This window comes from Lissotriton helveticus, chromosome 4_1, assembly GCF_964261635.1.
Source record: "Lissotriton helveticus chromosome 4_1, aLisHel1.1, whole genome shotgun sequence".
Classification (NCBI taxonomy): domain Eukaryota; kingdom Metazoa; phylum Chordata; class Amphibia; order Caudata; family Salamandridae; genus Lissotriton; species Lissotriton helveticus.
Window position 1 is genome coordinate 1,880,677,050 of NC_136063.1, and position 12,513 is coordinate 1,880,689,562.

The window sequence follows — 12,513 nt, forward strand, 5'->3', positions numbered from 1 at the left end:
TACGAATTTCGGCCTTTGTGAATGTTAATTAGACAAATGGTATGTATCAAACAAGTTTGATGCAAAATAAGGAGTAGCAAAATTTGCTATTCCTTATTTTGCAATTGCACTGAAGGATTTGCAAATTTTGTGACTACGTGAATGCAATGTATCAAACAAAAACTATGTAAAAAATGACATTAAGGATTTGGAAACTATTGTGGTAAATTGGTGGTAATTTGTGAATTCTTTTCAAAAAGCTTTTATTCAAAAAAACAAAAGGTGCCATATGACGCCAACACATGCCCTTAGGGCATGTATGTGTGCCATATGCCCCCAAATTTCTTTTTCAGGGGTCAGCAGGGTGTTCTTGAGACACCCCTGCACCCTTGGAAAAATTCCTAATTTGTGATGAGCAAATTGGTAATCGCAAATTAAACCTTCATTCCTATGAGCCTCCTAGCCCATGGAAATGAATGGGTAACTTGCAATTAGCAATTTGCTCATCGCAAATTAGGAATGGTAAAGAATCGCTATTTATTCCTTAAAATTCGCTATTTAGGAAATGTAAAATATTTTGATGATACATATGGCAGTTCATCTCTAACAAGATAAGAAGCTTAGGGATACATTTATGATGACTGGCGCATCACCAGGGATGTGACAGTCATCCTGCGCCGCTGTTCCGCCACCCATGGTGTGCTGCATTTACAATGCGGCGCAGCATGGGGCAAAAATGGCACAGATGCGTGACGCATATGTGCCGTAAAGGTGGCGCATTGCTGGAGTTGTATTGCAAGTGCGATGCAGCTCCAGCAAGGCTCAGGGGTGCTGCATCTCCACAATGCTGCGTCAAGACCTATGCCAGCTTCAAGCAGGCGCAGGGTTTTGACGCAGCTTTCTCCTATCTGATTGTAAATGCGGCACACCTTGGGTGGCAGAGCAGTGGTGCACGTTAACTGGTGCATGCCTGGGGATGTGCCATTTAATATAAATCTGCCCCTTTACATTTAAGTATGTGCAGGGGACACAGAGTCGGTGAGGCTTATCCAAGGTTAAGAAGAGATGAGTCCTGTTCAGTGAATAATTAGACATAGGCTTCACCTGCTCAGCATTGCTGGACATGGCTAAATAATAGCTGCTAAATGTTAATCTTGTTAAACAATTTTACTATTATAATCTCTGAGATTTGTCTCTTACTCTGCAACATCTCATTGTTGTTATCTTTCTTTAAAGATAAAGACAACCTCAACATGAGCGACAATCTGCAATCAGTTGATTTTGACCTCATCATTGAACTTGTAATTGAAACATCAGTGGATGTTGATCCTTTGGATGATTTAAATCCTGAGGATGAAGAAGAGCGTGATGAGGATGCAGATTTGTCCGAACTATATGATATAGGATGGGAAGCTGACCTGCTTGAGCCTTTGGAAATATAAACATTTATTTTTAAATTTTATAATTAATAAAAAGTAAAAAGGTAAACCGTTTAATTTAAAAATAAAGACACCTTCAAAAACAGGTTATGTGTAGTGTCTTCAATAAAATATTAAAATATGTTCATAAAATTAGATCAGATTCACATATAAAATAGCATAGATTCTTTTCTGGTATTTTTGTATTGTAAGATTGCCAATGACTAAAAAATCTTCAAATTAAAATGTCAAGTAGTGTGTTAAGTTTTTGATCACTGTTACTGATTTACTGTTTGGTAATAATGTTTATTAACATTTTTTATTATATTTTTCCTCAGATTCAACTGCAGATCATTTCAAGATTTTACCATGCCTACAATACAAAGACAGATAAAGGCTGCAAAACGTCAAAGACAGCAGGTGAAAACAAAAACCCAGCAGTCCTCTAACAAAAAGATTTCTCAAGCCACGAAGAAAGCACCGGGTAAGAGCTCTAAATATTTCATAAGAAATATTTGTAATAAAAAAAATATTACTACAGAAAATGTTTCAGTCCATAACACGAGAAGGAAATCAAATGGAAAGAAAAGGACAATGAAAAATGTTACTGCTAGAGCAAGAGATAAATCTGTGCATGATAGTAGAAGGAAACAACAGTTTAGGGAGATTCGTAAACGAATGTTCCGCAACAGGATAATTGGCAATTTGTTAAAAAATATTAAGAAAGGTCAACAGAAACTAGTTTTTTATAAGAGAAAAAAAAAAGTTGAGAAAGTTATTGATCAGGCATTTGAAATTAAACGTAAGTTATTTATTTTGATAATCAATAGAATTAGGAAGCTAAACAAGGCAATTTTTGATTTCAAAAGAAATAGTAGATGGAAGAGAATAGTTAATCGTAGTAATTTTTGTGAAGTTTTTTCTGGAGAATGGATGCATAGTTCAAGCTCTGAGGCATTTTTTAATGAGGAGAGTTATTTCCAGGATAATGATTTGGTGCATGCAGTTGACACCAGTGGTCGTGCTTATGAAGTGAAAGATGGTTGTCCAGTTGAAAAAGAAAAACTTGTGACAACAGAGGCAGAAGAGGTGTTAGGTAATGAGGTTTTAGGAAGACGTGCTAAGGGTCCTGTGTACACCTGGAAGTGTAGTAGTATTTGCAGTGTGCGACAGGATTCCATCAATTTGCTTTGTGATTTTGTACGGTCATTTAACAAAAAAAGTTTGAAGCAGAAAATGATGTTGTTGCAAGAATTAGATCCTTGCAGAGTAAGAGAAGTGACAGGTTTGCATGGTCATTCACTGGCTTGTCTTTCCAGGAGAGTATGCCAGAGTGTTTTTCATCATTTCATGATGCTAGCAGTGCATCATAACAAAGTGAGGAAATTAGTTAGAATGTTGTATTATGCTAAGAGTCCAGCAATTATGCTGAAACAATTATGCGCTGCTCTTTTGCATGGTTCTGAAATAGATGTGAAGAATATGTGTGAAGAAATTGAGTTTTGTTACTTTGGAAGTAAAGAGGAGAATGTTGAAATTGAGCAAGAAGTAGAGGGTCATGTGGAAGATAGTGTACAGGTTTCCAGTACAGATAATTTCCAGAGGGAAATTGCGACGTTTGAGGTGAAATCAAGTGAGAGGCCTAATTTCACTTGTGTGTGTTGTCGACGCACTTATTATAAGAATCAGACTAAGTTAGTGGATTTATATGCAAAAAGTGAAAGGGAAAATAATAGTGAATGGAAGGATTTTGCAACATACTTGATGGTAGAAAATTGTTTTGATTTGGGATTGGATCAACGTGTGTGTACTTATTGTTGTAACAAATTAAAACAAAACCAGATGCCTGCTAGAGCAGTTCATAATAATCTGGAATTGGTTGAGATTCCTTCTGAATTGAAGGACTTAAATACTTATGAATCTATTTTGATTCAAAGTATCCATCCCTTTCAGGCTAGTGTAAGAATAGAGCCAAAGACAGGGAAATTGCCTCCATCAGATTTACAGAGAGGATTAAAGGGAAGAGTTGTTTATTTGCCTCTAGATTTCAAGAAAAACATTAACACAATTGGAGTAGAAAAAGTGGAAGAGGAACCTCTGGTTATCTTAGTTAATGGGGTTCCGACAAAGAATAAGAAAATATGGCAAGATTTAGTAGATGTTAGGAAAGTTAAAAAGGCAACATTGTATTTGAAAAAAAATAATAAATACTATAAGAATGTATATGTTGCAGAAGAGGAAGTAAGTGAGGAAGAGGATAGCGATTTGTGTGCTGGTCAAATTGAGAAAGTAGAACCCTCTACTAGTGAAGAAATATATGAACATTATAGTGTTCATCCTTTGCATTCCAAGGAAGTCATGGGGAATGCTATTGAGTTGTTTCAAATGAAACAAGCCAAAGGGAGTCCCATTAGTGTTTGGGAGGAAAGTTTGGAAGCTCGGTGTTTCCCACAGCTTTTTCCAACAGGTCAGGGAGGAAGATATGATGAGCGACCTCATCAAATTCCTGCTTCTGAATACCGGACTTTGCGATTGTATGCAGGAGATGCTAGGTTTCGACAATGCATTCCTTATTTGTTTCATCTCCTGTTTGAAAGCGATCTGTCTGGACTGTCATATGCAGTGAACCACATCTTGAAAAGTGGTATACACATGCAAAACATCTCGGCAAGTGACTTTATGGATAAAGTCAATGTCCAAGATAGTATTTTGGATTCTCACCTGATTAATCTCATGGCGTGTCAGCGTGGTACTAATGAGTACTGGTACCGTCGTCATGGTGATTTAAAATGTATGCTGAGGAACTTAGGTACTCCCACATGGTTCCTCACTCTGAGCTGTGCCGAGTATGGCTGGGAAGACTTACTTGAATTTCTACGAGAGGCAAATGCTAACGTAGATAACATCGAATTCAAGACACCCGGAGAACTGTGCTCTTTGGATCCAGTCAATGTATGTAGGTACTTCAATCATAGATTTGAAGCTATGATGTCTTTCATCATGAATAAGAAGAATCCACCTCTTGGAGAGGTGTTGGATTTCTTCTGGAGAAAGGAGTACCAAGCAAGAGGTGCTCCTCATATACATATGTTGCTGTGGATCAAGGATGCACCTAAATTTGGAACGGATCCAGAAGACTCAGTGATGAGTTTCATCCAACAGTATTCTACGTGTGCTGTTCCAAACGCAAAGGAGAAGAAAAGCCTAAGAGAAAAAGTTCTGCGTTTCCAAAGCCATCGATGTGGAAAGTACTGCCGTCGTAAATTCCGAAACAAAGACAAGTTCTACACCAAATGTCGTTTCGGCTTTCCACGACCGGTGATTTCTAAAGGAAGAGTAAACAGTTTGATGTCTTCGCTGCGACATAATGTGATGAAGAAATCACCTAAAAACACATACAATTTGAAGAGGAACGAAGAGTCCAAGTACATCAACGACTACAACCCGGTGATTTTGTCCATGTGGAATGCTAACATGGATATACAGTTTGTGGCTGATAACTGTATGGCTGTGGCTCGGTATGTGACGTCTTACATCACCAAAAAAGAGAAGACAGAATTGAAGGATATGTGGGAGGACATTTCCCATGAAAAGAGCCTCAGCAAGAAGTTGTACAGTTTCAGTCTGAAGATGTTGTCGCATCGAGAAATCGGAGCGTACGAATGTTCTGACCGGTTGTCTTCAGCAAGTCTCTATGCCAAGTCCAGGAGTATCGTTTGGGCGAGTCTTGGTCTTGCTGCAACGCGTAATCGAGTTCTCAAACCTGTGCGGGAAATTGAGTATTTGGCGGAAAAGGAGCCAAACAGTACCGACATTTTGAAGACAAACATGTTGGATACATATTATCCAAATCGAAGCAGTCACCTCGAGAATGTTTGTCTGTATGAGGTTCTGCAAAATTACATATTCAAGAGGAACATCAAAGAAGATACTGAGAAAGGAGTGTATGCTGTAATAGGAAGTGAGGGATGTCTGGTCAAGCAAAGAAAATGCCACTTGATAAACCATCGAAAATTGAGTGGCGAATCTCCTGAAAAAAAGGAGTTTTTCTATTTAGCACTTTTGCAACTTTTCAAGCCTTGGCGTGCAGAAGAGGAACTGCTTGGAGATTTCCTCTGTTACGAAGACTCTTTCAATGCCGCCAAGGAGACCATAGAATGTCCTGCTTTTCCCAAATATGTAGAAATGTTGAATGCGGAAATTGAGCAGGAAGCAACAATTGCAGCCGAGATTGCCAGAGACAGTTCTCAGGATAGTCAGAGTTCTGCTTCATTGAGTCAGGATCCACTAGGAGGACCTCTTATCGAAAATGAAGCTGCCACTGCTATGAATGAAGTGGAAAGAGCCATGGCACATGCTCAAGAGGATGCGGTTAACTTAGAAGAGTTGGAAAGGCAACTCAACGTTGAGCAGAGGAAAATATATGACGAAGTTACCATGCAAATTGATCATGGATTAAGTCATGATAAGAAAGAGTGCTCATGTACATCGTTGAAGCCTGTCCGACTGTACGTGAGTGGAGAAGCGGGAACGGGAAAAAGTTTCCTTATTAAAGCAATTTCATGCTATTTGCAGGAAAAGACAGAGTCATCGCTGTCTTGTGTTGTCACTGCTCCAACTGGACTGGCAGCACATAATATTAAAGGGATTACTTTACATCGTTTACTGATTCTGCCAGTGGAGCATGACAACAAATTAGAATATCACAAGCTATCTGGAGATGCTTGTTTTGAAGTTTCAAGAATCTTGAGGAAAATGAAACTTCTTATCATTGACGAAGTAAGCATGGTTTCCAATGTCATGCTTGCCTTTGTGCATTTGAGGATGCAAGAAGTTCTCAAAACAGAGTATGATGTGTTATTTGGTGGCAAACACATCATTGTTTTCGGAGATCTTTTGCAGCTGACACCAGTGAAAGGGCAACCTGTGTTCAAAATGCTCACGCATGAAGATACCAGGAAGTGCCTAGGCAGCATTGGCAACGTCAATATATGGTTAAACTTCAATTATGCTGAACTGCATGAAAATATGCGTCAGGCGAAGGATGAAGTTTACAAGACTATTCTACAAGATGTTAGAATTGGAAAAGTGACCGAGCATGGGAAAGAAGCTTTACATGCACGATTACTGTCAAATTTATATCCAGAACAAGATGTTGTGCCTGAGAATATTTTTCAGAAAATTACTGAAAAGAAATCTGGAATATGTTTGATGCCAACTCTTGCAGAATGTGCCAAATTTAACAACAAAATGTTGCATTTAGAAAAGCAAGAGATTGTGAAACTGGAAGCTATTGATAGAGTAGAGCATATGGGATCAACAATTATTTTGTCTGAGAATCTGAAAACAAAATTGGATTCATTAGAGAAGAGTATATCTAAAACTGCAGGTTTTGAAAAGACTCTGAATGTGTGCTTGAACTGCCGTATAATTTTAAGAAGGAATTTACATGTTGAAAGAGGTCTGGTAAATGGATCAATGGGTAATGTTGTTGATTTTGTGAAATACAGAAATAGAGATGGAATTGAATTTTTAAAAATTAAATTTGATGGCATTGAGGAAGGTTTAAGTGTAGACAGTGCATTGGTGAATATTGGCAGTTCTGTGTTCAAGGAGGGTATGGCATATGTGGCATTGTCACGAGTTAGAACTTTATCGGGATTGTACTTGATTGAGTGTGATATCACAAACATTTGTGCAGATCTAGATTGTGTTAAGGAATACAATAGGTTAAGAAGAGAGTATGCGCCACATTTGCCTCAGTTTCCTTTGTTTGAGAAACGTCTGGTAGGCCGTAAACGAAGAAATGAGAACAATACTGGGGAGGTTATAGCAAAAAGACAAAAAGTGAATGAACCTAAAATTACAAGCAGAAACAAAAAGGATTCTGTTGAAGATGTTGTTGGTTTTCAGTTTGAAAACAGTTCTGGTGTCAACTGCTATGCTAATGTAGTAATTCATGTTTTGTTTTCTCTAAAAAATGTAAAAGAAGAGATTGTGGTCAATTCTGATCAAAGATTTTGCGGTTTGTTAAATTCTGTGTTAGAGAAATGTACCACTGATAGAAGAAACATAGAAAGTGTGTCTGAAATTCGAAATCTGTTAGACAGATGTTCAGGCCAAACACAATTCTCTCAAAATATTCAGCAAGATTGTCAGGAGTTTTTAATGTATATGCTTGATGTATTACATGCTGAAGGTGTAGATGTAGATCAGCTGTTTGGGCTTTCTTATCAATGGCAGCATGACTGCGAGAACTGTATGATATCAAGTACTACTAGTGTAGACTCAGAAAGATTTATATATTTAACTTTGCCAGACAGTAAATCAGTCTCCTTTAATAAGCTAGTAAAAGCTGCTAATCACAACATGGAGTGTAGCCAATGTAAATCTGAAATGATGTCCACATTATTTATACGAACATATGGCCAGTATGTCATTTTAATGTTCCAACGATGTAGGCCTGATGGAACAAAATTGACAACTTTAATAAAAAAATTTGTAGCTTCGCAGTTGTCAATATCAGGAAGGACTTTTGTAACTACAGCAATTATATATCATGATGGCCCTTCAATATCATCAGGACATTACACAGCTTATTTAAAGTCTAGAAATGGCTGGTCATTCTGCAATGATTCTGTTTTAATTTTCAAAAAAAAATTGCCGTATGACCTTAAAAACTCTTACCTGGTGTTTTTAAAACCAACATTTTAGGGAAATAATCTCGGGATGTGCTCTGTGGAATTTCAAGAAGTTCTAATGGCTCCTACACAATTTGGCCTTGAGGATAAGTGTAGTTCAGAGACACAACTTCTAATCATAGGACTGGACATCATGGACATATATGTGCACTTTGAATGAGTTCAGAAAAACAGTTTCTTTTTATAAGCTAATTGAAGCAGCCAATCAAAACATGGAGTAGAGGGAATGTAAGTCTGCAATGCTGTCTACTGTTTTACATTGCTTTGTGATTAAAAGTGATGTAGATAATTAAATAATTGTTGTAGTCATAGAGGTAGTGTAAGTCTGCTTCATATTAAGCAGTATCAGTGTCATAGGAAATGTAGAACATGACTGAGCAAGAAGGGGAAGATATTACTATTCCAGGATTGTGAAAATGATCTTCAACATTTTAATTCTGAAAGTTGCGGGAATGCCAAATGATGGGATTGGCTAACAAGAAATCCAAGAGTTATACATGGCTCTGACAAGATTTGGCCTTGTGGAATCTTGTGGTAGAGAGCAAGAAGTCATTTATTGTATGTAACATGTTTTTAAAAACGATGGAGATTTTCTTTCAGAAAGTGGCGGGCTGAAAGTAATAACAGCACAAAAGAGTGTAAGCTATTCATAGGACATCCTTGGACGTCATGGAAAGTAAGTTAACTTTAAGGAGTTCTGATTTTTGATTTCTGATGTTGTATGGGTTTTTTAAACACAATCATTTTGATTGTGTTTTTTTTTCCCCGCTGTTACATGATGAATACCTTCAAGTCACTGTTTTTAGTGAATTTTGATACATTCTGAGAACAGCAAAAATAAACCATTTAACATGTATAATTAATTCTGTACTGTTTGCATTTATGATGTATATGTAGAACTGTGTAGGAGGCATGGAGAAGGTGAGGCTTCTGTAAGTGTCAAAGTTGTTGCATGCAGTGCTGCACTTCTGCGTATTCTTTCATATGCTAGACTACATCTGCACAATGAGATACCTAAGCAAAGGAAACATAAGTGATGTGATTGTGAAATGAGAAAAATAAATTGCATGTATTTCAATTACATCACCTGTGTTTCCTATCATTACGAATCACATTGTGCAGATCAAGTTTAGGTCTGTCCAGGGAAACATAGGAGGTTTGGACTTTGTTGAAGATTGCAGTGGACATGACTCACTTCATTGGTAGACCTTCACATGTATTATGTCCTCTATTCTCTTCAACAACTCGAAATTTCATCGGCCTCACCTGAAACAAAACTCTGGATAGTAGACATCTTATTGGCATCCTGAAGCAATTATTTTAAATTTTAGTGTCTTGCGACACTTTTCTGAGACAACAGCAATGCAAAAGATGCACCATGTTTTAAGATAGGCCTCACTTCATCTGCATCAAGATACTGTTAGTTTAAAATGTATGGGGCAGATTTATGTTAACTGGCGCATCCCCAGGGATGCGCCGGTTAATGTGCGCCACAGGTCCGCCACCCATGGTGCGCCGCATTTACAATGCGGCGCACCATGGGGCAAAAACAGCACAGATGCGTGACGCATCTGTGCCGTTAAGGTGGCGCATTGCTGGAGTTGCGTCGCAAGCGCGACGCAGCTCCAGCAAGGCTCGGGGGTGCCCCATCTTAACAATGCTGCGTCAAGACTTACGCCTGCTTCAAGCAGGCGCAGGCTTTTGATGCAGCATTGGCCTGAAAGTGACTGAGTGAAATCTTATAGATTTCACTCAGCCACTTTTGCGAGGCGCACCTGCCCCAGGAACGCCCACCCTGCGCCGGAACGCCCACAAGCGGCGCAGGGCTTTACAACGTGACGCATCTGCCTAGATGCGTCACGTTGTAAATCGTTCGTAGGGATGCGCCACGTTTACGCCGCCTTGCGTGACGCAACAGCGGCGTAAACGTGGCGCAAGGGCCTCATAAATCTGCCCCTATATCTTTAGGACTGTGTAGCTTCTGTAAGTGTCAAAGTTATTGAAAAACTGTTTGTCCTTCAATCTTTGCCCTTGTCTTTTGTAATTTTTTAATACATGTTTTTATATTTTTCAAATGTTTGTTCTCTCTTTCACAGATTGAAAGTATAAAAATAAAAAATGAGGAATTTAATGACAATTATAAGGTAAATATTTTGTACTCTTTTCGTTACATTTCTATCACATTGAACTACTATTAGTTCCACTGCTTCATTTCTTTAATCCTCAGTCTCCTGCCTTTGCTACTTCCCTCATTCCTTTCTCTATTACCTACTTACTCAACTCCTTCCACTCTTTTTCTCAGTCCCTCTCTTCTCATAGTTCCTCACTCTTGTTCACTCACTCCGTCTCTATTACTCTTAGTGTCTTTGACTGATCACTGTGTCACTATTTGTTCATAATGCTTTCTCTGTGTAGTTGAAGCACACTAAGGGGCATATTATGAATGCAGCCAATAAAATTATTGCTCTTTTTATTGGCAGAAAACTGGTGCAAAAGCGGCTTTAGCGGCAGTTTTCTGCCGCAAAAGCAGCTTTAGCGACACATTTCTGCCGATAAAAGCTGCAAAACTTTTATTGCCTATGTTGATAATATGCCCCTATGTTATTTACATTAGGGCTATATTGTCCAGTATAACAATCAAAATTGCTCTCCAAAGACACCAGGCAAAGCAGACGCTCCCTCAAACAGATCACCAAGCGCAATTTACCCTACTTACAATCTAGCCTGTTCTCTGTCGAGACTTTAGCAATCTTTAGAGCACAAGATAAGATCTTTTCACATGGAAGAGCCAGACGTATTGCAATTCTACTTAAGAAACAAGCATTGGCATAGACAATAGGTCTCGCCTTTGGGACCTTATACGTGTTTAGCCATGCAACAGTTGATGTTGCTGCACCAAGGATATTATGCTGCATAACTAAATACTTAGAAGGTCCCAAAGTCGATACCTATTGGCTATGCCAATGCTTGTTTTTCTTTCACTTCGTTATCTATTTTGTTTTTCACAATTATACCCTCTTCTGTCTGTTCTTTGGTAAATAGATCTATTAAACAGTATCTCTTCTTTACTCCCTATAGCTGTCTTTCTTGAAACATCACTCTCTGTTTACTTTCCTTATACTTACACTTTTTTTAAAAAAAAAAATTTTTTTTTGGTTAGCTCCCGGTCCGCGTACCGGGAAGCTAACCCGGGAGCGAACCAAAAGAAAGAGAGCTTGCCAGAGTGCTAAACATTGTAGCAATTTTTTTGGAAAGGGAAGGTAGTTCTGAAAAGAACTTTTTTTTTAATATTTTTGTTGTTTTATATTTTTTTGTATTTTTTGAACATTTTTTGTGTTTTTTGTATTTTTTGAACGATTTTATATTTTTTTTGGTTTTTTTTGGGGGGGGAAACAACAAAAAACAGGCGTTGAAAAGGGCTCAACAGGAGCAAAAAAAAATTACTGGGGGCGGTTAGGGCAATCATGGTGTTCATACGCCAGGTTCAGTGCATTGATGCTCATGTTGCCACAAGCTAATAATGCACGACAGCGCATACATAAATGTATCATGTTGCCAAAATTAGGTTGGATATTTGGCACAGTTTCCCGTGCCTCCTCTGGTGATAAAGAAACCGATGTTGTTGGTCTCGCCACAGGAGTTGGTCGAGGATTGTCCATCATATCCCTTAATTCCGCCCGGCTGTAATTTAGGGCATGTTTCCTCATCATATGCCTATGCATGGTATGATTACCATAGCTGTATTTTTTGTCCGTCCCTCTGGACAATTGTTCCTTGCATATGAGGCATGTTGCGTACCTGGCATTGACCTTTTTTTGGCCACGAGGGATGGAAAAAAACTGCCAGATGAAACTGGGTTTCTTTCTTGAAACCCGGGGCAACTCTTCCAGGAATTGTGGTTGTTCTCCCTCCTCATCCATCTCTTCATCTTCCTCCTCAGTGTTGGTAACCACCTGGGGAGGTGGTCCTCTCTTCCCATGAGGAGGTGGAGGTGGTGGTGGGGGTGCACCAGCTGAAGCAATCAGTGAAGCCATTTTCATACAATCAAAATAGGTCTTCCAAGAAGCAAAATAGGTCTTCCTCTCACAATAATGAAAGTCAGAGTGAGGAAAGAAGGAGTGGTTTTCATCATTTGGAAAAAACAATACTTCTCAACCAATGAAAAGTGTTATTTTTAGGTCACCTGACCTAGCCTTCCATAATTATGAAACTAAAAGTGAAATGAACCAATGAAAAGCTTTATTAACAAGTCACATGACCTCTAACGCTCATGTTACGCGCTGCGGAACGCTCCCCGGTTAGCTTCCGGTTCGCTGCGCTTCGCGCCTCGGTCCGCGCCCCGGGACACTTCCGGGTGCGCTAACGCAATACGTCACAAGACGCATTTCGCGGCAACGCGATACGTCGCGCTTTCG

The 12,513-nt window shown here is 38.9% G+C and overlaps 1 protein-coding gene across 5 annotated transcripts in view; it reads left to right on the forward strand.

Moving 5' to 3' along the window:
* The window catches only part of LOC144827727 (UAP56-interacting factor-like), a 523,921-nt gene that overhangs the window by 420,215 nt on the left and 91,193 nt on the right, over positions 1-12,513 (forward strand). For 3 of the 5 annotated variants that reach the window (XM_078685931.1, XM_078685929.1, XM_078685930.1), the window contains exon 9: positions 10,195-10,242. The exons of the other annotated variants lie outside the window; for them this stretch is intronic. In XM_078685931.1, the coding sequence (XP_078542057.1) occupies positions 10,195-10,242 (48 nt within the window). The remainder of the gene's footprint in view (positions 1-10,194; positions 10,243-12,513) is intronic. 5 annotated transcript variants of the gene reach the window in all.